The sequence below is a fragment of the Harpia harpyja genome, chromosome 18, assembly GCF_026419915.1.
Source record: "Harpia harpyja isolate bHarHar1 chromosome 18, bHarHar1 primary haplotype, whole genome shotgun sequence".
Classification (NCBI taxonomy): domain Eukaryota; kingdom Metazoa; phylum Chordata; class Aves; order Accipitriformes; family Accipitridae; genus Harpia; species Harpia harpyja.
In genome coordinates this window covers 10,170,178-10,193,541 of record NC_068957.1, presented here as the reverse complement: position 1 = coordinate 10,193,541, position 23,364 = coordinate 10,170,178, and the positions used below count along the sequence as shown (strand labels likewise).

The 23,364-nt window shown below is 37.0% G+C and overlaps 2 protein-coding genes across 5 annotated transcripts in view; both read left to right on the top strand.

Annotated features, from left to right (window-relative positions):
• Positions 1-8,366, top strand: part of FMR1 (fragile X messenger ribonucleoprotein 1) — a 34,239-nt gene extending 25,873 nt beyond the window's left edge. For 2 of the 4 annotated variants that reach the window (XM_052813271.1, XM_052813272.1), the window contains exons 12-15: positions 1,425-1,620; positions 2,942-3,121; positions 4,511-4,593; positions 6,397-8,366. In XM_052813271.1, coding sequence (XP_052669231.1) covers positions 1,425-1,620; positions 2,942-3,121; positions 4,511-4,593; positions 6,397-6,558 — 621 coding nt within the window. In that variant the 3' untranslated portion in view covers positions 6,559-8,366. The remainder of the gene's footprint in view (positions 1-1,424; positions 1,621-2,941; positions 3,122-4,510; positions 4,594-6,396) is intronic. The other 2 variants (XM_052813269.1, XM_052813270.1) reach the window with 2 other exon arrangements.
• Positions 8,367-12,711: 4,345 nt separating this feature from the next.
• FMR1NB (FMR1 neighbor) lies at positions 12,712-22,787 on the top strand. The gene is made up of 5 exons (XM_052814107.1): positions 12,712-12,781; positions 14,840-14,953; positions 16,486-16,623; positions 19,371-19,467; positions 22,685-22,787. Exons 1-5 carry the CDS (start codon positions 12,712-12,714, stop codon positions 22,785-22,787), a joined length of 522 nt encoding a protein of 173 aa, XP_052670067.1.
• Positions 22,788-23,364: the final 577 nt, after the last annotated feature.

Genomic DNA, 23,364 nt, shown 5'->3' with positions numbered 1-23,364 from the left:
GAGACCTGCATGGATGAACAAGGAGCTTCTGGCAAAATTCAAATATAAAAAGGAAGTATACAAGGGTGGAAGTAAGGACAGGTGACCCAGGAGGAATATAAAGGCACAATCTGAGTGTGCAGGGTTGAATTTGGGAAAGCCAAAGTCTGTCTGGAGTTGAATATGACAAAGGATGTGAAGGGCAACAAGAAGGGCTTCTGCATGTATATTGGTAGCAAAAGGAATACTACAGAAAATGCAGGCCTGCTGGTGAATGGAGTAGGGAACTTGGTCACAAAGGAAAAGGATGAGGTACTGAATGTCATCTTCATTTTGTTTTTTTTATTGCTAAGATTTGTCCTAAGGACTACTAGGCCTGTGAAACGAATGGGAGAGTCCGGAGCATCGGAGACTTTACCCTTCCTAAAGGAACATTGAGTTAGGGAATGTCTGAGGAAAAAAAAAAGGGGGGGGGGATATATACACAAGTCAGCGGGACCTGATGGGATGCACCCCTGAGTGCCAAGGCATCTTGTCGAAGTCCTAGCTGGACTAGGTGACCTCCAGAGGTCCCTTCTGATATCACTCTGAAACATCCATAAACAGCTTTCTCCCTGATTTAAAAAAAAAAAAAAAAAAAAAAAGGTTGGTTGCCACTTTTTGATGTTAGCTAGACAACATCTCAAACTGACAAAAGTACTCCCTGAATATGTGCAGCTGTAGATAATTGTTTGTGTTTATTTCTTCTAGTAGTTATGTGTGGTAAGAATTCTGTGTGCTAGCTGTCTTTCTATGCCTGAGTTACAGCACTTTGCTCTATGCTTTTATGCTTCCTGACTTACCTAGTATTATTCATTATAATTAAGTAGAATTTAACAGCAGTGTAACCTCTAGCCCTTTTTATGAAACAATACTATTACATCATAATTGTTTAAAACTTTGATATTTGTTACATGCAACAGTGTAAGAAGCTTGTGTTGGAATCTAAAAAGTTTACATTATGCCACCGTTGGAATGCTATAAATGGATGATATTACTGTGTTCAAAAATAAAGGAATGTTAATTTCTCTGTTTAAAGAATGTTTAACTTCCTTAAGGGTAAAAATGTCATAAATTTAATACTGAAGTATAGTTAATTGTATCTCTGAAAACAGTTGACCTGAGTGCTTTTTCTTGATATATCTATTTTAAACAAACCTAAACTTGCCAACTGTGCCACAGGGAAAATTGTATTGGTAACAGATTTGAACGTTTGAAAGTTTTTTGTTGTTTTTTGTTGGTTTTTTTTTTAGTAAACTAGTTACTCTCAAAGCTGAGTTACTACTTAAGTACGACATAGATTATTAGCTGCAATGCTTAAGTGCTCTTTCTTTCTTAGAATTGCATGTCTGTATATTCAGATGATTAGTGGTTACATATGACTTGCTATGCTTGTGTTTGTGTAGGAAGTGGACCAGCTGCGTTTGGAAAGATTGCAAATTGATGAGCAGCTTAGACAGATTGGAGCTACTTCTAGGCCACCACCAAATCGTACAGATAAGGAAAAAGGGTACATGACTGATGACGGTCCAGGACTTGGACGTGGTAGTCGACCTTACAGAAACAGAGGGCATAGCAGACGTGGTCCAGGCTATGCTTCAGGTAGGTAACCAGAAGTACAGTTACAGTTTTACAAGTGGCCTATTGGTCTTTTGATTTCCTGAAAAGACTGGACTTGGAAACAGAGCTGTTAAAAAGAAATTCAATTAATATTGAGTATTAATATTTGAAGATTTTATAGAACTTTATGCTGTAGAAAATACTCTGAAGTAAAATGTAGTGCTTATATGTAATCTAAACTTACTTCTGTGCAGTTCCTGTCTCTTATAGCATGCTTCTACATTATGAACTCTTTAGGGCAAGGATTGTTGTTTCATCTATATTTTGAACAATTCCTCATAATAAAGCCTCAGTTTTCATTTGAGCCTTTAAGAGGCTATCTTAATGTAAATATTTATAAGTGAAAATACTGTGTAGCTCAATGTGCAGAAAAGCTATTTTCCTCATATTAAATTGAACTTTCATGGTTTTACTAGAAGAGCATAGTCACCAAAATACAGTGTTCCTTTTTAAAACCCTGTATAATTCGTTAATGAATAGTTTTCAGGATTGTGCTTCCTCACAGCAATCTATTACTTCATTATCCATAACATAGGTCAGCTGGTGTCTGTCCTGACTGAAAGGCCTGTAGTATGATCTTGATAAGACAGTCTTAGCTTATGTTCTACATAATACAAAACAAATCTTTTTGTGCTGAAGCCCTTTTACTATTTTTAGATGATGTGAGCTCACCTGGCTAGTAACAGGGTTAGAAGGGGAAAAAATTGGGGGAAAGAAGCAGCTTTTATCAGTGAAGGTGATCTGTTAACTGGAAAAATTGTAATGACCAGTTATTTTGGAGTTGATACATTTCTAGCATTCTAGCTTTGTTCTCTGCTTTTGTAGTGTGTATTACAGGCTGTTTCATGATAGCATTTTTTTCTTTTCATAGAGGAGTTGCAGTGGTGAGGGGAGACAGGAGAGATAATATTCCGAACTTGCGGTTTTAGAAACATGAAAGAAAGTCTAGTCTATTAGACTTCTTAAGTTTTACTAGACTTACTACATTTGCATAGTAGACTCAATAATATATTGATAGGCTGATAACACCAAGTAACTATAAATGTGTGGCGCACAATTATTTTACCTTAAAGACATTTCTAAATTTCATTTATGTCTGTCTTGACTTCTTGAAGAAGTAATGTCTATTATACACATTTCTGTATTATTTATGTTATAGAGGTTGGGAAGTAAAACATCCCAGAACTGTTTATTAACAACAACAAAAAAATTTTAAATATATACTTTTTTTTTTCATTCTACTATAGTATTTTCATGCTAAGCTACACTGGCATGTTTGGATTTTTTTTTATCCTCTTGATAGGAACTAATTCTGAAGCATCAAATGCTTCTGAAACAGAATCTGATCACAGAGATGAACTTAGTGATTGGTCAGCAGCCCCAGCAGAAGAGGAGCGAGACAACTACCTTCGTAGAGGAGATGGGCGAAGACGTGGAGGTGGTGCAAGAGGGCAAGGAGGGAGGGGTCGCGGAGGATTCAAAGGTAAATGTAGACTTAATTTTGAAAAAGAGGTCAGTGTTGGAATCCTTAAGCAAACTCACTTCTGTCAGCCTCTTGTTTTGTCATCTGCTCCAACCTCCTAGCCATCCTGTTGGCCCTCTGCTGAATTCTCTCTACTTTGCCAATATTTTAAATTGAATATTTTGTTTCAGATGTGTTGAACATTGAGCAGAGGGAGATAATCCCTTCTTTTGACGTGGTGGCCACACTCCTACTAACGCAACCCGTTATTCAGTCAGCTGTCTTTGTTGCAAGAGCACACTCATGTCTTATTCAACTTGTTGTCCACCAGGACAGCTCCTTTTGTGTGGAGCTGCTACATACAGTCAGTCCACAGCGTGTGGTATCGCATGGGGTTATCCTGTTGAAGCTGTGTGACTTGGGATTTATCTTTAAAGCTAATGAGTCTTCTGTCAGCCCATTCCTTCAGCTTGTTGAGGTCCTTGTGATTAGCAGCCCTGACCTCCACTGTATCAGACCACCTCCCACATGTTGGTGTCATCTGCAGAATTGCTGAGGAGGCATTCCATCCCAGTGTCTCTTCATACGTTATATAAAGCCTCTCTTCCCTATATAAATAAATTGGGATAGCATTCTCAATAATTTGCTTTCCTAGTAATTTGCATCCTGACTCAAGTTTGTGGGCTGTGCCATCACATGTGGAGGCAAGGAATCAAGTTCTAGTTTGTCAATGGATATAGCAAAATCTTTTATAATCTGTCTTACTCATTCAACTGTCCATATTCCCATCTTCTTGTATTTTCATTTTCATGCAACAGGATTATGTGAGGTTGTAATTTATCTGTTCAATGGAAATGACTAGGCAAAAGTAAGATAGGAGACTTTAAGTTAAATACATATATTTTATAATGTGATGTGTCATTATATTTACTTGTTCAAATATTTTTGTCTACAACTCTGCTTATTTCTTGAAATGTTTTTTTTCAAAGTAGGGGTATTGCTTAATTTAACAAGATTTTTTGAAAGAAGGTAATGCAGAATTTAGAAAGCTCATAAGCCATTAGAAAAAATGTGAACCTGTTAGACCTTACTAAAGTTGACTGTATTTCTCTCCTATGGTTAATCATTTTGAGAGGTGTTTTTTCCTCAGTCAGTAGACAGTCTCTTTTAAACTGTGGTGGTTTTCAACACTGTGGTTTTGTCTGCTTTGATTAACACCTGAGAACATTTTCTTTAGTGATTCTTGGCCCATAGGTTAAGAACTGTTGCTATATGTTACTGAGAATGTTTGTTTAATGTTCTTCAGCATGAAAATTTTGAAGTAATTCCCTATTATGCTTGCATAAATTGTAAGTAAAAGAAGATCATATGTCCTTGTCGAACAACTTAATTAACTAAGTTTTCTTACAGGAAATGATGAACAGTCACGAACAGATAACCGTCAGCGTAACTCAAGAGATGCAAAAGGGAGGACAGCAGATGGATCTCTTGAGGTAATTTTTCTCTTATTGGAAGTCTGCACTGTTTAAAATTGCGTGTCATATACTGACTTTAGAGTCTTCAAAGCCGCAAGTGACACAGTAGCCTTGTGGTTCCTTATTCCCTAATTCCCTTATCAGATATGCAAGAGTTCTATGTCATTCTGTAACACATACGCAGGAATCTCAATATATGAAGTTGTTTAAAGATGCAACTTCGTAATGTTAGCTTAGCTCTCCGTTTCGTTAGAACTCTGATCACAAGTCCCAGGGATTTACTAACCAGCTTGATTTCAGTCTTTGTTCTTACTAGCTTTTTGTTTTTAGCTTTTCTTTCTTGCTGCGTTGTGTATTGTTGTCTGTCGCCTATATACCTGAGGGAGGAGAATCCTTAACGCTTTATATAAAGAGAGAGTGTGTTGTAGCCAGAATCTTCAGAGTAAGAAAGATTAAACTTCAGAAACTACCTTCACTACTAAATGAAACATTTGCAATTGAAGGCTATGCAATCTAGAAAGTAAGTTAAAAATGCACATCAAGAAACTGTTCAAGTCATATATTGAAATATTTTATAACCTGAAATATTTTATAGCCTTGTATAAAGATATTTCTACGATTTTTTCAAATATGTTTTGTTGCATAAAGTCATTCAGGCTGATATTTTATGTATAGTTAGGTTTCCTCATGTGGAAACTGTTCTTGCTTCAAATTGTAACATGCAAACCTTCTACCATCTCTTACCACATAGGATGAGTTATGTTGGGAGGAAGAAATAATGAGCAGCTGCAAGCTGCTGCCTTCTGCGTGGTGTTACCAGGAGTCATGGTTCTGATGGGAGATTGAGATGACTCTTGGTTTGGTTTTAGAAAGCCTGTTTAAGAAAGGAGGGGCAGGGGAGAAATGGAACGAGTGACCAAATGCTTAGTTTTCCAAGTGGGAGTGCTGAACTTGAAGGTGTAGTACCTGAATACACATCTGAAATGCAAACAATTAACATGCCAAAAAAAATTTTTTATGGTCACACAACTTTTATAGTTAATCAGTAATTAACTTAGAAAGTTTGAAGTAGGCGGTGGAGAATCGTGGTGCTGAAAAAGAAACTAAGGCATTTATCAACAAGTCGTGATTGTTTTTTTTCTGTTGCTCTGAGATTTGGATGAGATGATATTCTATATGAAAATAAGTATTTGGATATCGTTGAAACCTGACTGATCAAGTTGTAAAAACTTCGTAATATTTCAAGGAATAAGGGCTTATCCCCCTTACAAGCATAAAAATTTTGCTTTTAAAATGCTTTTTTGAAATTTTTTATGACCACATAAAAGGCCACAGAAGTCTTTTTGGTGGATTAAACAAAACTTTTTTTCAGATTCAAAAGGTAGCTGAGGAGATTTTTTTTTTTTGAGTGTTAGTATCATTTCATGGCAGCTTTCCTGTGTTGTTTTGGGGGGGGTTTAAATGTTTGTATACAGCAAGTAAAGTTGAATTCTTGAAGTGATGTTTCAAAGTTCCATCTTCAACTTTCTCTTGCACAAACATGCTGGAAAAGAATTTTTTTTAGCTTCCAAGGCTAGGTAGACAGGAGCTTTTTTGGTTTTGTTTTTTTTGGGTCACAAGTATGTGGCATTTTTGAACAGAAAAGAACTCACACACTCTCCATTTCAGCTGGATACATTTAACAAAGCTGTAAGAGTGTGGTACTATTTGTGTCTTCTGACTACTTAATAAATAGTGCTCCTCCCAGGCTGCTAAGGTAGCAAACGCGTAAGGGGTGGATGAAAGGAAGAGAATGCTTTATATAACTCTGACTTGTTCCAGATCAGAATTGACTGCAATAATGAAAGGAGTGTCCACACTAAAACATTACAGAATACCTCCAATGAAGGTAGTCGGCTGCGCACGGGTAAAGAACGTAATCAGAAGAAAGAGAAAACGGACAGCGCAGATGGTCAACAGCCGCTGGTGAATGGAGTACCCTAAACTGCATAATTTTAAAGTCATATTTCCTATACTGTTTCGGTAATTCCTATTCCATGTTAGAGAAACTTGTTAGGCCAAAGACAAATAGTAGGCAAGATGGCGCAGGGCATGAAATGAACATATGTTCTCTGTTAGCCTTTTTTTAACATCAACAATATGCAGTTGTTTTCAGAATAAGAAGTTATTCAACTATTTGCATAAAAATATCTGAATTTCCAAAAATCGCTTTCAAGTACATATTGCAGTTCAAACAATGAAAGATTCTTTTTTGTTTGTTTTAAAAATACTGAGCTGTGCATTGGTAAACTTTCTGTTCAGTTGTACCATTTTAACACATCGGGTCAAATTCACTGCTCAATTTCGATTTTCAGAATAAATAGTGTTTGCAGTAATCAAATTGGCTTCTGTTTTCAATCTAACTTACAAGTTCTTCATGAAATGCTATGTCGTTTTATGTCCTGTGTCAGTTCACATTCTGGTCCACCTTTTTCAATATTTTAGTGGACCCTGAAATATGTGTGATGTAACAATTGTCATTTTCATTAGCAAAAAAAGTCGTATGATCTGTGCCTTTTTTATATCTTGGCAGGTAGGAATATTATATTTGGATGCAGAAATCAGGGAAGATGAGTTGGTAACACTAAATGTAAAATATATGTAGCAATCCTTGTCAGACGTTAGTACTTTATAGACAAGTGCATGCTTTCCATAATTTTTTCCTTACATAAACATTGAGTTAGGCAGTTATAAGAATAGGAAATTTATTTTGCACTGAAGATTTGGCAAATAGTGTTATTGAAAAAGGGGTGTAATTTTTTTCTTTGTAGGCAGTACCGAAGCTTTTTTTTTAAAAAAAAAAATAATTAAAAAAAAAAAAAAACCTTTCCATTGTGGAAAACTAAAAAACTCATTGTTACTGAGGGAACAAGTGTAGCGTCTTCACAAGCTAGTAATGTGTGCCTGCTATTTGGCCAGATGACCAGTTTAAAGCGCTGATATTTTTCATCCTCCCAAAATTTTTTTATTTGCTTATTTTAATTCGGGGGCTATCTCAGGAGAGGTAGGAAGAAAAATCACCACGTGTAATGCCCTGGAAAGTACAGATACAGTAGTTGGAAATATTGGAGGTAGAACAAAAATTTATCGTATTTTGAGGTACAAGGTCTGAATTACCAGCCAATTTGAAGGTGTCACAGAATTTGATCCAAAGTACAGTTGTACACCAGGGAAGGGTGGGAAGTGGTGGGAGGAGCTGTGCTTTCTTTTATTTTTGATCACACATTAAACTTACTGGGCAAAACTGTATAAGGACCTTCATTTTAATCTATTTTTATTCAGATTATTCCAGAAGGAGAGCCACTGTTTATGTACAGAATTGTACAAACTTGACCTTGCCTCTGATGTATTTTGTGAGTTTTGTTTCTTTGTTTTTTTCATTCTTTTTTTCCTTGCATACAGGTGAGCATACTAAAAACGGCAACGAACTGCACATGATTTAACAGATATAAAAATGTCTTAAAAAGTATTGCCAAACATTAATGTTGATTTCTAGTTATTTATTTTGGGAATGTATAGTATTTGAAAACAGAAATTGGTACCTTGCACACATCATCTGTAAGCTGTTTGGTTTAAAATACTGTAGATAATTAACCAAGGTAGACTGACCTTGTAATGTAACTGCTCTTGGGCAATATTCTCTGTACATATTAGCTACAACAGATTGGATTTTATGTTGACATTTGTTTGGTTATAGTGCAATATATTTTGTATGCAAGCAGTTTCAATAAAGTTTGATCTTCCTCTGCTAACTGATGTTGATGCAATCCTTATAAATGATTGCTTTTAAAAATCTCAACTTACAAAAAGTAGAGAAAGTATTTCTTTGTTTAGACTTTAACTGTAGCCATTTTTTATTTACACATTTTAGAAGACTCCTAAAATATTACCAGTTTTCAAAAATATGGCACATAATGCTCAAGAAAATGCAATCTCATTGTGAAGCGGTACGGTACCTGTTGAGTTGTCACACTACCTGCACTATATTTCTCACATTCAGTGGTTGAGTTCACTAAGGTGCTAACTGGGTTAAATGTGAAATTACTAAACTACAGTGACTAATTAGCTGCATTCCATTTTCAAATGCATTTTGGGGTTATGACCTTTTTCAGTATTTGTGTGCTTAACATGTATCCCTTTCAATTCAAATTCCAGTGTTTTTAAATGTTATTAAATTTCAACAAATTAAACTGTGAATCTAAATGTACAATTTTATTTTGAAAAGTCATATTGTTACAAAACTTGAAAGTGCAACAAATGTCTGATGCTTGAGTTCAGGTCCGTCCTATTGGTAACTTATAAAGTATGGTCTAATGAATTAAAATTATTTTTAAAATAAAGTTCTTTAAAAAGAGTGAGAGGTATTTGTGAATGATGCCAAAGTCTAAATTCAATAGGGTTAAGCTGAAAGCCTATGAATTAACAAATACTTATGAAAATAGAAAATTTGTGTTTCCTTTCTTTACTAAATGCATTTTTGTTAATGATGGTGGGAAGTTAAGATTTTCAGAGTTGGTATAAAACCTTATCAGGGAGAAAAATCTTTTTATACAGCTTTTTTGAAATGTAGATAAAAATCTCTCCTTTGTGAGCATTCATGAGTTCAAGAAGCAAAGAGGTTTAGTTTCTTGAATACAGAAATTATTTACTTAGTTATAGATGAGCTTTTTCAGCTTTGTGTGCCTCTAATATCAAATACTGTGTACTATACTTTATTTCAACAATCCAGAAACAAAATTAAGTACTTCGAGTATGATACTGAGTGTAGATTCCACGTTCTTCATAGGAGCACTTACTGTGAAAAGTAACTTATTTTCCTGAACTGCACTATGTTTCTCTGCAAAACCCTTTAGTATTGAATATTAGAATGGAATAGATTAATTAGCTTCCAGTGAGTATTCCTCAGTCACTTCAGGAACCCTGCTGTATGGTTCTGGTAAGTGGCCCTCTGTATTAATCTGCAAGAGGAAAGGTGGGTCTCAAATTTTTTTTTTATTCTGTTTTTTATTCTATTGTTAAAGATTTTGTCTATTTCCAGAAACAGTAAGACTTGTAGTAGAATATCTGTGTTGAGTGGTGGGGGGAGATGTTAATATTGGTTCTGGTGGCTACTTCAAAGAATTTTTTAAGAAGTGACAAGGCTTAGCTTGATGTAGTTTCTGCAGTAGTGTGCAATAAGCTTGTTTGTCGTCCACTTGAACTTAACAGTACTTAAGTTTTCATCCTGAAAGACGCTAGTCAAAGAGTCTTTGCCAGCTGTATTCACATTCATGAAAATCAGGGTGACTACGAGAACTTTTAATACCTTAACAGTATAAGACAGCTTTATATCTGTTAGGCAAAGTGAGGTTAGTTCTTTTGAGTTAAGTGTTCTGAATAGATTTCAGTTTGATCTGCAAGGTTCTCCATGCCAGTGTTTCACTAGACTTAAGTGCAGTGTAGCTTTCACGTCACATTTTTATGCTGTTTTCATCATTGAAAGGGTTAGATTTACTACCACAGCACTTTACTTTTCAGCAGTATGAGTCTCTCAGCAGCCTGTGGATCTTTTGCCTGCATCAGGGGATGAATCTTTTTTCCTACTCCTAACAGTTTTTTTTAAGATGTATCCCACATCTGTCACTCCTGCTTTCATGGTTGTGAAGATCATCCATCTAGAGCAATTCGTAGTGGAGATAAATATTTGCTACTAAATGATGAATATAAATTAGTTGCCACTATTACTTTTTTATGTTGTTTAAAAATTTCTTTACAGTAGCCTTCAAAGTAGTAATTCTTGTGTTCTTTGAGGGCTGTGTGGAAGCGGATAATAAAGAGCAGCAGTCATAGGTGATTGGTTTGTGTTTCTGCTGAGGGTTTGTCTTACATTTTTGCACTGAATAGAAGAAACTGATTTCCAGTAAAAGCAGTTAATTTAAAGAAAAAAAAAATCCCATGGATGTAGTCTGTATAAATGACTAGGAACTCAACTGTTGCAGAAATTATATAACAAAGAATTGTTTGGAGTGGCTTGGGGTATTGGATGTGCTTTTTTGCCTAGTGGACTCAGGCTGAGCCTTGGGTATAGATGACAGTTACAGCAAGGAGAGTCAACAGTCCTAAATTTAATAAGAAAATCAATCAAGTGATCAACACAAAATATGGGGTCAATTTTCTCAGATTCTTAGCAGTCTGAAAAGTCACATATTTGTGCATCAGAAATGCATCGCACTATATGCAGTGTTCCACGAGAGAAATCAATGTGGAAAATCTTAATTGCATGTGAAATTATATGCTTCAGAAAATGAAGAATGTTTGTTCCGTATTGGACGTTTCTAAGTATCTCCTCATTGGTACTATTGAGAGTGGCTGTGTCTAGTCTGCGTATAGAATGAAACAATGAAATCGAGGATACTGTATATTGTTGCTTATATTAGCAAGCTAATGCTGCATACAAATTAGGTTGAAAAGACCCTTTAAATTCAATTAACTGAAATGAAAAAAAAAAAACCCACAACACTTTTATGTGAATATATAACTTTATTCAAGATCACTTATCTGTTCAGATGGCTGTTGTAGCCTGTGTTTTTTCTAAAACATAACAAACTGCTTCAGGCAGCTCAACTGTTTGGAGAACTGCTGATTTTGGGGCACCTGCATTTACTTTAGATTTCTGTATTTTTTAAAACACTGTTCCTAGTCTATTCAAAGAGCCTTTCCTTAATAAAAGGAATGGAAATGTCCAAGACAGATTTGTGTCAGACTGTACTTTTGCTTCAAGTGTGCAGATATTTGGTGAACCTACAGGATGATCCTGTTACCTAATTAATTTACATCTAATGGATTATTTGGAAGTTCTAACTTAGGCACTCTGACCAAACTTTTAACTTAGTGAATTAGAAGACTAAGAGGCTTTGTAATGGTCTTGGGGGGGCTGATATTTTTTCAAACTGCGTGTGTGGCTTTTTTCTGGCCCCTCTGTTGATGTGTTTATCGCATCTGTACTGTTCATTCTGAGCTGCGTCATAGTAACAGGGAGCCTATTGTGATGAGCTTTGATTCCACATCGTCGTGCGTAACAAGCCTGTAGTTGCTGTACTCTGGGTAGCTGTGGTCTTCCAGCAGTAGCAGAGAAGACAGCAAAAGAAGTATGTAAATGGGGAAAACCAGAACTGTCTATCTCCCTTGTTTTCTTTCTCCCAGGAAGTGTTTTCTTCTTCCCTATTTGTCTTGGATGGCATTAGATTTTAGTAGGTATCTTGGAAAACATGATTCCTGTCCTCTTAAATAATTTCACATTTAACTACCAAAGCAAAGTTTCTCTGTGGGACAGAATGTGCTTGTGTAAAATGCAATCTTTGTTTTCCCTGTATAGCACTTCAGAAAATGGGGTTCTCCTCCCTTACCAATACTAACAAAATAATCTCTAGGTTTAAGCTGTTTTAACAACTAAACATGTGGTAATAATTGAAAAAGACCTTTTTAGGGTAACAGGAGTAGCAGGCAAAAGTGAAATACTGTGTCTGGCAAAGCAATCTTCAGGGGTTGGCTGGAGGTAAAAAACCTAGCTCAAACCTGCTCTTAAATTACTATGAATGACTTGGGGATTGCTAAAAGTATTTTTATCTGTAGTATTGTTTTGAACCACCTTTTTAAAAATGTTTTTATCCAAAGCCTCTCATACGCTTTGATTTTGAAAAGACTGAAGAATTCAACAAGCTAAACTAGAATTCAATTGTAAGCTTCCAACGATTTATAGTTCTTCAGTCCTGATCCTGTTCATTAAACCTAGATAAAAATTTTTAGTTAAAAGTGATCTTTTTAAGGTGTCGGGTGTCCAGCTATGGGACACTTCGGAGATCGTTTTTTGCCTAGTCTCTGTTAACAAGATGTCTCCCTTTAACCTTTCTTTAAATGAGTAATTTCTTCAAAATCACTTATTGCAAGAAAAATTTTTGCTGGGTTTGGCTTCCTCTGTATTGCAAAAAAAGGCAGTCCTGCTCTGTGCAGCAATCCGCTGTCCTGTTTGTTACAATCCATAAATATGAAGTTAAGATCAATAATATTTTTTTTATGCATAACAACATACCTGTTATTACTGTTGGTTTTGTTGCAGTAATGCTGCTAATTGGCACCCGTGTAGCGTGGAACTGTGTGGTACTGATACTGCTTTATAGTATTAATTCAGGTGAGTATTGCAAGGAGAAATGCATTTTCATGGAAGAAGTACTTTTACTAGCAAGAAGTTCAGTTTACAATTTTGTTGTCATGGTAATGATTGAAAAATACAAATATTACAAGCAGTTAATTACTCCAGATGGGATTGATAAGTCCTGACACTTAAATACAGCAAAACATGTTTTTTTCTCCCTACTGTAGTTCCCATTTCCCTCTTCATGCATTTGTATGAGAAACACATGCTGCTTGTTTCATTCTGGCAGTGTATCTTGCTTTTATTTTACCTTTGATTATAGATTATTCTATTTTTTCCTCACTTTGACTTCTTTTTTTCCAGCATACAGTTAAAGGTGTTCTTGATCTGTTGAGATTTGATGTATTTGCTTACTACAGCAGGTGGCTCAAAATAGTTAGCAAAGATTTTTGGCTGATAACTTGCACTCACACCAGAAGTTAAATTTGGTCATCTGACGTGTGTAAAGGATCAGCCCACACATTAAGCTTGTGTTTGATCCTCTATGCATTGAGAAACCAGACTTCAGAGACTACCTTTTCAGATCTTGGTGAAAAGCTGTCAGTTGCTGCAAGTGTCATCGTAAAATGCTTCTGCAATACCTAGATGAGGAAGTCATCCTGTCTTTGGGGGAAAAAAAAAAGGGGGGGGGCAAAAACACTTTTCCATGATGTGTATGTGTGTGAGCTCTAACGTAGATGTAACTGTGATTCATAAGTACATGGTGCAGCTTATGTTGATCGGCAGTGCCTGTGAAACTTATGTATATGGCTTGTGTCTCTTTAAACTCTCTTATGAGAGAGAAGGACAACCATGTTCTTATTTTCAGATAATTCTTACTGATTGTCAGATACCTCATCTCATGAACTTCCTGTGAAGTCATTACAAAATCTTTAAAATTTTCTGTTCTTCTGTTTTGATTACTGGTGGGGAGGTGGACCATGACATAACTGTTAGTGTAAACTTTGCTGGTCATGTTTCTGTTATACGGTAGTTTCAGATTCTCTATTTTGACATACGTTCAATTTTTCCTACTCTGATGCTGCTTTTTCCCAAGGGAGTTTTGTATGGCACAGAAGATGCAAGCTGTGCCCCAGAACAAATAGAGAATGTATGCTCCTGATGCTGCTAGCTGAAGAAATGTCCAAGACTGAAGTTGTTCAATACCTTAGTTTTTGGTTAGGCCATGATCTCACTTCTGTTCACAAGGAACTTTAAAACCATGAAATGGCTTTCAATAAACTCCATCACTGAAAGCTATTAAAGTTGTGATGGTGTAAGTTTCTCTCTCATGGAGAGAGAAAAAAAGCAAGCGAATAGGAATACTGGGGTTTTTTTCTCATTGTGGAGTGGTTGATTGCCAGTGAAGTCCCACTGTGATTTGCACTTTCAGTTTAATGAAAAAGAGATGTAGTGAGACAGCAAGGTTTACCGATGCCACATTTTTTGGAGTAGTGTAAACGAAAGGTGATCGAGGAGTCCCAGAGCCACAAATCACTGTGGTTTGGGAAAATACTCCAGTACCTCTATATTCAGGGATGTTTTGCTCTTTCCTACACAACTGCTGTAGGTCACTGTCTGAAACAAGATGTTGGGATAGATGCCGTGTGTGGTTGTATCTGATAAAGCTGCCTTTCACCATGTTTCTGTGATTCAGTTGGGGTCTGATCTTTATCTAAAACAAAGGCTGAAAGTTCTGCTTGTGTACATAAGAGAAATACCTTTATAGATATAACTCAGAGTTTTCATGTAACCTGCACCTTATAGGTGAACAGTAGGGCTTTTTAGCTTGAGAATTTCCACCTGAATGGATTCTTCAATTTAAATTTCACAGCTTTAGTTCTTTACTCATCATGGTTCATGAAGCAATTTGAAGTAATGTAAGTGAATACAACAGAAAGACATCTATGCTTAACCTTGCTAGCCATCAGTAATCACAATTCATAAAGACTATAAATGTCCTCATAATGAAAGATAATCAGTATGAAAATGTCATTGCATTTAATTAATCACGGATATTTTGATGGTAATGAGCTAATCATTATGAGCTTTCAGGTTTTGCACCACCAACTCAGCATGTTTTAGAAAAAAGTGAAGTGGCACCCAGCAAACTTAACATGAAACTGAAACATGCATATGAATCTCTCTTAAGCTTCTTCAGGCCAGTGAGTAAGTGTCACTTCATCACTGCAGCATTGTTTCTCTCTTCCCTTTCCCCTTCTGCCTCACTTCCAGGTTGCCCTCCCACCCCTACCTGTCCGCATTTAGTGGATTTAAAAACCTCAGTCTGATACTCTAAAACTCACTAAATTTCTTCAAAATTGTATCATTAAATGCCCCTTCGGAACAATCATAAATTTGCTTTTGCTGCATTACTACCCTCCTACAAAACCCTTCATCATCAGTGATGTGATTGTGCTAGAAATGCTGGACAGTTTGGTGTAGGATCCACGTTGCCTAGTTCTGTTGTATCTGATCTAAACTAGTTTTCTAGTCTTCCCATGTACGCATAGGAGAGAAAGAGCAATTTGGCACATCCTGAGTGAGAGAAGGATTTTTCCCCACAGCAGTGACTCTTCCACTTCTACTGGCTAGGGAAGGCTTCAGGGCCATTAGCTTAGACTGAACCACTCACCTTTTGGATGGCTGCAGCTAAATGACAAGAACTACATTATTTCATAAAATTATTGAGAAGGAAATAGCAATGCTAATTCGCTAGTGTCAATAAGAAAGATAATATCTATGAATACAGAAAGGACTTGGCATGTACAAAAATTGCAAGCCTGGTTCCATAATTGGATCACAGACAAATAGAAAGGAGAAGCAGAAATACCACTTTTCACTTAATATGTTTCTGCATACCTCTACTGCTGTTACTACCACCTAGCCCTAAGTAAACACAGAGGTCTCGTGAAGTGCCTGATGCCCCATTTAATAAACTGAATTTGGCTACCAGTAATGTCTATGATAAACATGAGACCGACAACGCAGCCAATCTTGGGAGTGTTGTTGGAACACCAAATGATGCTTTGCAGCTGCTGTGCAAGTGTCACATAAGGGATGTGATAACCAAGTTTTACAGGAATTAAATATATAGAGATGTCTACTGTTTGTAACTATCTTATACATTTAGGCCCTTCCCATAGAGGAGATCATGATTATCAATAAATCTGTTCTTAAATTATTGCTTAAATATTTTGTTCAGTAACTGGATTGGCTATCTTGGGGTTTTGTTCCTATCAGCTGATTTTCAGCTGCTTGTAGAAACATGCAATAAGTGCCAGAGATGGTTAGTTGCAATATATTCTATGCTGGGCCCTTAAAAAAAAAAAAAAAAAAAGTGGTTTTGTTTTTCATTAGAAACAGTCCAGTCAGAAAATGTAGTTTGTCTTTCCCACTTACCTTACAAACCTAAGTACAAAAAAATGGCACAATGGTGTTTAGATTTGGGTTTGTCAATGTTTGTTACTGAAACAGCATATTACTTAAGATTTTTGTATGACGTGATTTTAGCTTTTCTGTTGATTTTAATACAAAGATTGATTAGTTTGGGGGGAAGAACATACATGAAAGTCAATGATACTGTTTTCTGGCAGACTTACCCTATCAAAACGTACTAGGGACACCAAAATGATAACTTCCCTCTACTTGAGCATTGCTCCTAGAATAGATATCTTACATATTATTTCTCTTTTTTAAAGCATGCCGTCGCAAAGACGAACAAACCTTAATTCCTTGTCATGTAGGAGAGGGCCTTAACACAACTGAATGCTTGGAAAATAAATGTTGTCCTTCCAAAAGCATCCATGAACTGCAATGTTACATGCCATTTAAAGACAGTAAGTATACTTCTGTAGATTACTGCCTCATAGCCCAGTGCTCTTTCTGGTCAGACAATGTAACTTTCATTTCTGTTTCTTCCTTTAGTTTTTCAGGTCACCACTCTCTTCAAAGTAAGTGTAAGCTTGCATTTATTTCTTCATATATATTAATACAGAAAACAATTCGTTGATAAAGAATTGTCTGGATATCTTGGCAGTGCCAGCACAAGCAAAGAACAAGTGATGTGATACAAATAAATGCAGTCACATATGTTAGTACAAAGAATGGGGTGAAGGCATTATTTGTGGAAAGGGGTGTTTAATCCCAAGTAGTAGTGACTGTGAAAGTGCTGTGAAGGAACTGGATGTATTTAAGCTGATGAAGAGGAGGCTAATTGGTTATTTAATAGCTAGTGAAGCCTGTTTAGAAGGGCAGTTACTAAGACGAGGGAGCCACAAATTCTTCTGGGTAGAGCCAGATGATATAATAAATGCGAATTGCCACTAATGGATGCTTGGGAAATTTAGCTCGGGCATTAGGGGAAAAAAATTCATTAGGAAAGTAGTGCAACTCTAGAACAAGTAATCAGAAATGTGGTGGAGTAACCATCCCCAGAGGTTTTCAAGACTTGGCTAGACACACAACTGGACCATGTTGGCGATAGCCTTGCTTCGGGAAGAAGCTTGGTCTACATGATCTGCAGAAGTCTCTTACAACCAAAATTTCTGTGGTTCTATGTTCTCAAATTCTAGCCTTAACATAACATTTTACCTTCCTTTTTTTTCTTTAAGCATGGACTTGGTGTGCGTGATTTTTTTTTCTCTCATGAAAGAATGCAGCAAACTATTTTTGTATATCCTACCTTTGCACATAACTCCACAGTAATCTCTGCTTTACTGAAAGGGTTGTATAATATCTTAATTTTTGTCATAACTGTTTTCCTGTTTGTACAGCTTTGTAGAAACAGTTGTTGCTTTTCATGGTGAAGTTGCTTCAACAAACTGAAAAATGCAAAAAAGTTAGAGGCTTTTTATTAGACACACAATTATTGGGTGTGGAAGGGACCTCTCAAGAACATGTGGTGCAATCCTCCCTGCTCAAGCGGAGTCAGCTACAACAGGTTTCCTAGGGCTGTGTCCAGTCAAGTTTTGAATATGTCAGAGGAGAGAGACTCCACAACTTCTCCAGGCAACCTGTTCCAGTTCTGTTTTGAACACTCACAGTAAAAATAAATAAGTAAAAGTTCTTATGTTCAGGTGGAATTTTGCGTCTTAATTTGTGTCCTTTGCCTCATGCCCTGACACTAGATATGCATCTCATTTGTTTTCTGTCAAGAACAATGTCAAGATATTCGAGTGGTATTTGGAGATTCATCACAGACTGAAATAGGAACAGAGACAAATATTACCATGGTTTTTCTAATACAGCCATTCCTGTTATATTGTATCCTTTTTTTCACCAACAATTAAGCAGGAAGACTTCTCAGACACAGGCAATATTGTCAAACATGGATGTTAAATTAGTAGAAGGAAACCATAATCTAGAACTCAATGGTTTAGGTCTTCCTGATATAATTCAGCATAATTCTGTTGATTTCAGAGATGATATCCAGTTTTCAGGAAGAGCTGACTTAATACAGATATGAAACCACAAGGGAATACTTGTAAGCTAACATGAATTCACTTTCTGCGTGTTTGTGTTTGCTCAGAAGCAAGCAGAGGTCAGGATCAAACTTTTGAAATTTTTCTTGTAGTTGAGCAGCTCCAACATTCCAGTGCTAAGGCAGCTATAATTACTACTACCTAGGTAACTTTTGATAGAAGAAGGTACCATTCAGTGTGAGGCCATCAAACTCTGTTTGTTAGTTAGGGACATACTGCAGAAATAAAATGTTTTAATAATATTCATTCCCCACTTGGACTTTATATTATGTATAAAAGACACTTCACTATAGCAAGAAGAAAAGCTGTACAGTGAAAATTATAGCTCTTCTGCTCATTTTTAGGACACTCAAGCAAATGTTAAAATTAAATATGCTTATTCAGCTGTGACTGCTTGATTCCTCATTCCAGTTAAGCTTTTATTGTTTGGACATAAATATAAAGGGCTGACTATTTTACAGAATTATTTGTTCATAGATTAATTAGCTACTTGAATGACCCTGGATGTACGACATATGTCCAAAGAAAACACAAACACTTACTGCCCTGGGAGTGCATGCTGTTTGCCTCATAGCAATCTGTTGACAAAATAGAAGCACTTAGCAGATATTAGACTCATGGTACTTGTGTTTCTGTAAGCTGGTCACAGGCTGCATACTTGACTGGTATCAAGTATATCCTACTTATCTGGGAGTTTTGTCTTGAATTTCACTAGGAATAAAATGAGGCTTCAAGAAAATGGTGCAAAAGTTATGAACTGAAATAGATAAATAGCATTCATTTGCATGATTTTGTCTCCATTCTTAAAGAAGCTTCTAAAGGACACTGTTGGTTTTTTTGGTTTGGTCCACCCCCCACCCCTTGGCTCATTCAAACCCCAGTTGCTTCTGAAACTAACCAAACACTTGGGCTATTCGGACTCAGATCAAATTTGAGACTTGATCTTTCTCATCTGAGCTCATTTTTAACATCTACTTTTTTCCATTGTGTTGCTGGCTGAGATACATACATGTCTGTCTTAAGAGGCTAATCTCTGCCATCTATACCTCAATATATATCTCGGAGTGCTTCATAACTAATGCAAACTTCTGCTGACTCTACAGATCTGCAACTGACATTTCGACTGCTTGTGCTTGTGGCAGGAGGATTTTTTATTTTGGGGTGTCTACCATTCTGTTGCTGTGCCTTTTTGCAGAGAAGGTAAGCATGACTAGACCAAATTTATGATCTACTTCTAAACATAGAAAATATGGACAACTGACATCTTTGAAGTCTGAGGGGGGAAAAGACTGGAAAAAAAGGCAGGGAACTAATGTGCAAATGTAAAAAAAGGAGTCCTCCTATTTTGAAGCTACATAAAACAGTTTGGCTTAAGGAAAAAAAGTTTGTTAATACCCCAGTACTCTTTCTAAAGATGCAGTGCCAAAGGACTTGGACTTAATCTTCCTTCCCTTGCTTGGGAAGTTGCATGTAAAAGACAAAGGCACCCTGCCTGCAGGTTAGCAAAGAAGTCTGCACATAAAGCCCCAAATGGGGCTTGAGCAGTGGTGCCTGAACTTGAGTTCAGCTCCGCAGGAGGCGGATCCTCTCCTGGGCCCATACGCTGCAGTATGGAAGACCAGGCTTTTGCTCCCTTGACTCTCCAGTTATCTTCCCCCATTTTCTGCCCCTGCTCCCCACCGAAGGCTAGCATATCCATGTGCGTTAAAGGAACTTGGTTTCCATTCTTCTCTTTGGCAGGAAGGCGACACCAACCACTGCCAGTTGTGAGCAAAAAAGATGGCAAATGAGACTTAAGGGCAAACCAAGCTACTGGGCAGCCTGCAGCACTGCACGCAGCCCATCCTGTTCAACCCAGAATAGGGTTTTAGGGGACAGTGTCCTGAGTGCAAAGAAAACCCAGAACACTGGTAGAAAAGAAAAGGAAAGGTTTGAGGAAAAGTTAATCTCACTTTGTAACGTAAGTTTAAACAGAAACAACTGAGAAAACTTCCTGCCACTTGCCTTCGCTCTCAAAAATCACAGGGAGAAAGGAGAGAAAAATGGCTCTTTTACCACTGCCTTCAAAGGCACTTCTACAAGAGAGTGATGTTGCCCATCTATGGTAAAAGATTGCTGCACAGGAAATGACATGTGCAAGCAGGAATGAATTATCTGAAAGGTAATAGGGAAGAAATGAATGAGAAAAAGCAGTTTGTAAAGAACAACAAGTAGAAAAGTGTCTGTGTGCAATAGACTTAGGGTTATGCAGTAAGATGCAGAAGGAATGAGCAAAGCAGTAGGCCTGAATAGAGTAGGAGAGATGGGCTGGGAGTGTGGCTGGGAGAAAGGTGAATTAATTATCTGTAATGCTTCTAATGTGCAGTGGTGGTTTTTTAATGTATAGGGCACGTTACAGCCTGTGAGTGCTATGCAAGAAGTTTAGCATTTGATATTGTGAAGAGTTTTGGCATGTGTATATGTTTTTATGATAATGAGAAAACGTAAGCTCCACAATATCAAAATCATTAAACTGAGATGGAATGTATTAATGTAACTGTGCTTTATTATTCTAAGGGGATATTTCATATTGAATGGCTAATGCTATAGCTTGGTTACTATGACAGAATTGTCTTTTTTTTTTTTTTTTTTCCCCAAGTGTTAAACTTTTGCTTTACTAAGATGTTAGTAGTCTGTGTGGGATCATATACATGCACGTACACACACACATAGAGTTTACTAATGTGGCTGCTTAGCAGATGGCTGTTTGCTATGGAGCTCCACATTTAGACAAAACCTGCTGTGAAAATCTCCACATTACATCTTACACTGTGCTCAACAGCTGATGTTCAGCATACAGATAGCTGCACTGAGTCATCAGTGACTCTGAAAACAGGAGGCAAAGAATTAACATGAAATTATCATAAATTTTCTGGAAAATGAATTAATATGTGTTCGTTTTGAGAGAATTCACATTAATGTTTAAATGATCATTTCTGTGTTTTTTCACAGCCAGCAAAACTAGGAATATTGCTGTTCTGCTATGGCTTGTTTTTTGCTTTGTTTTTTAATGCAGTGATTAACCAGATGCTAAATGGTTTTAATTTCCAACATCATATATTTGAGTTCTAGGAAAGGAGCAATCCTATAACATGGTAACTTTGAGTTTTACCAGTTTTAGAGGCAGTTGATAGAGGATATGGCTTTGAAAAGCATTCCTTCAGCGAGCCTAAAACCTTCTCCCTGGATGGAAATTCTTTTGTTTTCAATATTGTTCAGTCATTGTTGAGAGGGTCCTATGTACAATGCCCAAACTGTACTGCAATGGACGTGCACAAAAGTAAAATTGTTCTTTAGAGTTATCTAAAAATAAGATGGCTTGTCCTGATGAAATTTGGAATAATTGATTAATTCCACTGTGCCTCTTCTAGAGCAAATTCTAAGGTTTCCCACAGGGGTCTGTACTTATATTCGGAAAAAAAAAAAAAAAGAGAGACAGATACCAAGCCTGGGTGACTGACCCTGGAAAGGTTTTGAAGGTATTTGTGCTATGTAGCTAGGGGTGACTGTTTGTCAAGAGATGCCCAGGACTATGACAGAAGAGGTAATTCCATAATGTGGCCAGACTAAGTACGTGTAGGAGCATGGAATTCCTGTGAAATTGGTAGAGGGAGCTGAGTACTCCTCCCCTTGTCACACTTGATCAGCAGGAGTAATTTCCTCAGTCAGTGAGGCTTTGTTACTTCCACATCCCCACTGATGAATTGTGTATTTGCTTCCATCCAATGGTATTTTTCATGCAGGAAGCAGAATCTACATGTGCCCATTCGCTGGTAATTGCCAGTTTCTCTTGTGTGCTATCAACATAATATCTCTTTTCTTGAGCTGTGTTCTCTGATACTTTTGCTATGTCCGTAACCATGCTGTCTTATCTTATTTCTCTGTTTTGTTAGTCTTCATTAACAACCACATGCAATGGTGGGTAGGTTAAGACACTAAAGGTTAAGAAGATGCAGGTGCACTTAACTAGTGCTGTATTCGAATAATATTGTGTAGATTTTAAAAATAGAGTAAGAATTAGAAAAGTCTTCATTGCCTTCTACTGAATGCCTGGTGTGGCTATGGGAAGCAGGCTATAGAATTTGGTTGACTAGTTACTGGGGAAATTTCTGGTCATGGTTGCATTATATGAATCAGCAGGTGAGCTGAAATTCATGAAGAAAATGTGAGAGATAGGAAAAGCTTATTGAAATGATTTTCCTAGCCTTAATCTGTCTATGTTCTAATGATGAAATCTTCTGATGGCCTCTGAAATCAACTGTAGATTTGCAGATTTTTTCACTGGAGCTAGGTTTTCACAGCTAAAGTGTAGGTGATCTTCTCCAAATTCCTTCTTTGGAAGTCAACGAATTTCAGCTGTTGTTTTAATATGTTGCAGTCAGTGTGTCAATCCTTTACGAAAGGCAAACAATGAAGTAGAGCAAACTGTGTGGAAGAAAAGAGCACGTAGTGAAGACATTTATGGCCTTTTATTGGATTGACTTAAGAAAGACTCTAACAAAGGACAAAAAAAAAAAGGTAAACTAACCTTGGAGTATTCTTTTATTCTTTCAGTTTAGGATCGTTATCTTATATCAGGTCTGTATAGAATACTAAATATATGCAGTACTAAATGCCTTTTGCTTCCCAGACCAGTAGACGTAGTCAAAAGGCACTGTTTATCAGGGATCACCTTCAATTTCTGTTGTGGGAGAAGTAACAAGTCTGCAAGAATTTGATTGCTGTCCTGGGATGCTAAATGACAGCACAGCAAGCCATGGACAATATTTCATTCCTAGGTTTAAGTCCTCTGCCATTTCAGTGTTCCTTATCCCATGTGCAATCTGTGTTGCATGGGAAAGTGGAAAAGCAAAGTAAGGGTTTGCTGCTTTCAGGAGATGTGGATCCATTTACATGCACTGAGAAATCTGTCCTTCTGTATGGATAGGGGTGTTTTACAGCTGACATCTTGTGGTTTAAGCCCAGCCAGTAAGAAAGCACCACAAAGCCGCTCGCTCGCTCACTCCTCCCCCCTGGCCCCGGTGGGATGAGGAGAAAATATAAAGAAAAGCTCATGGG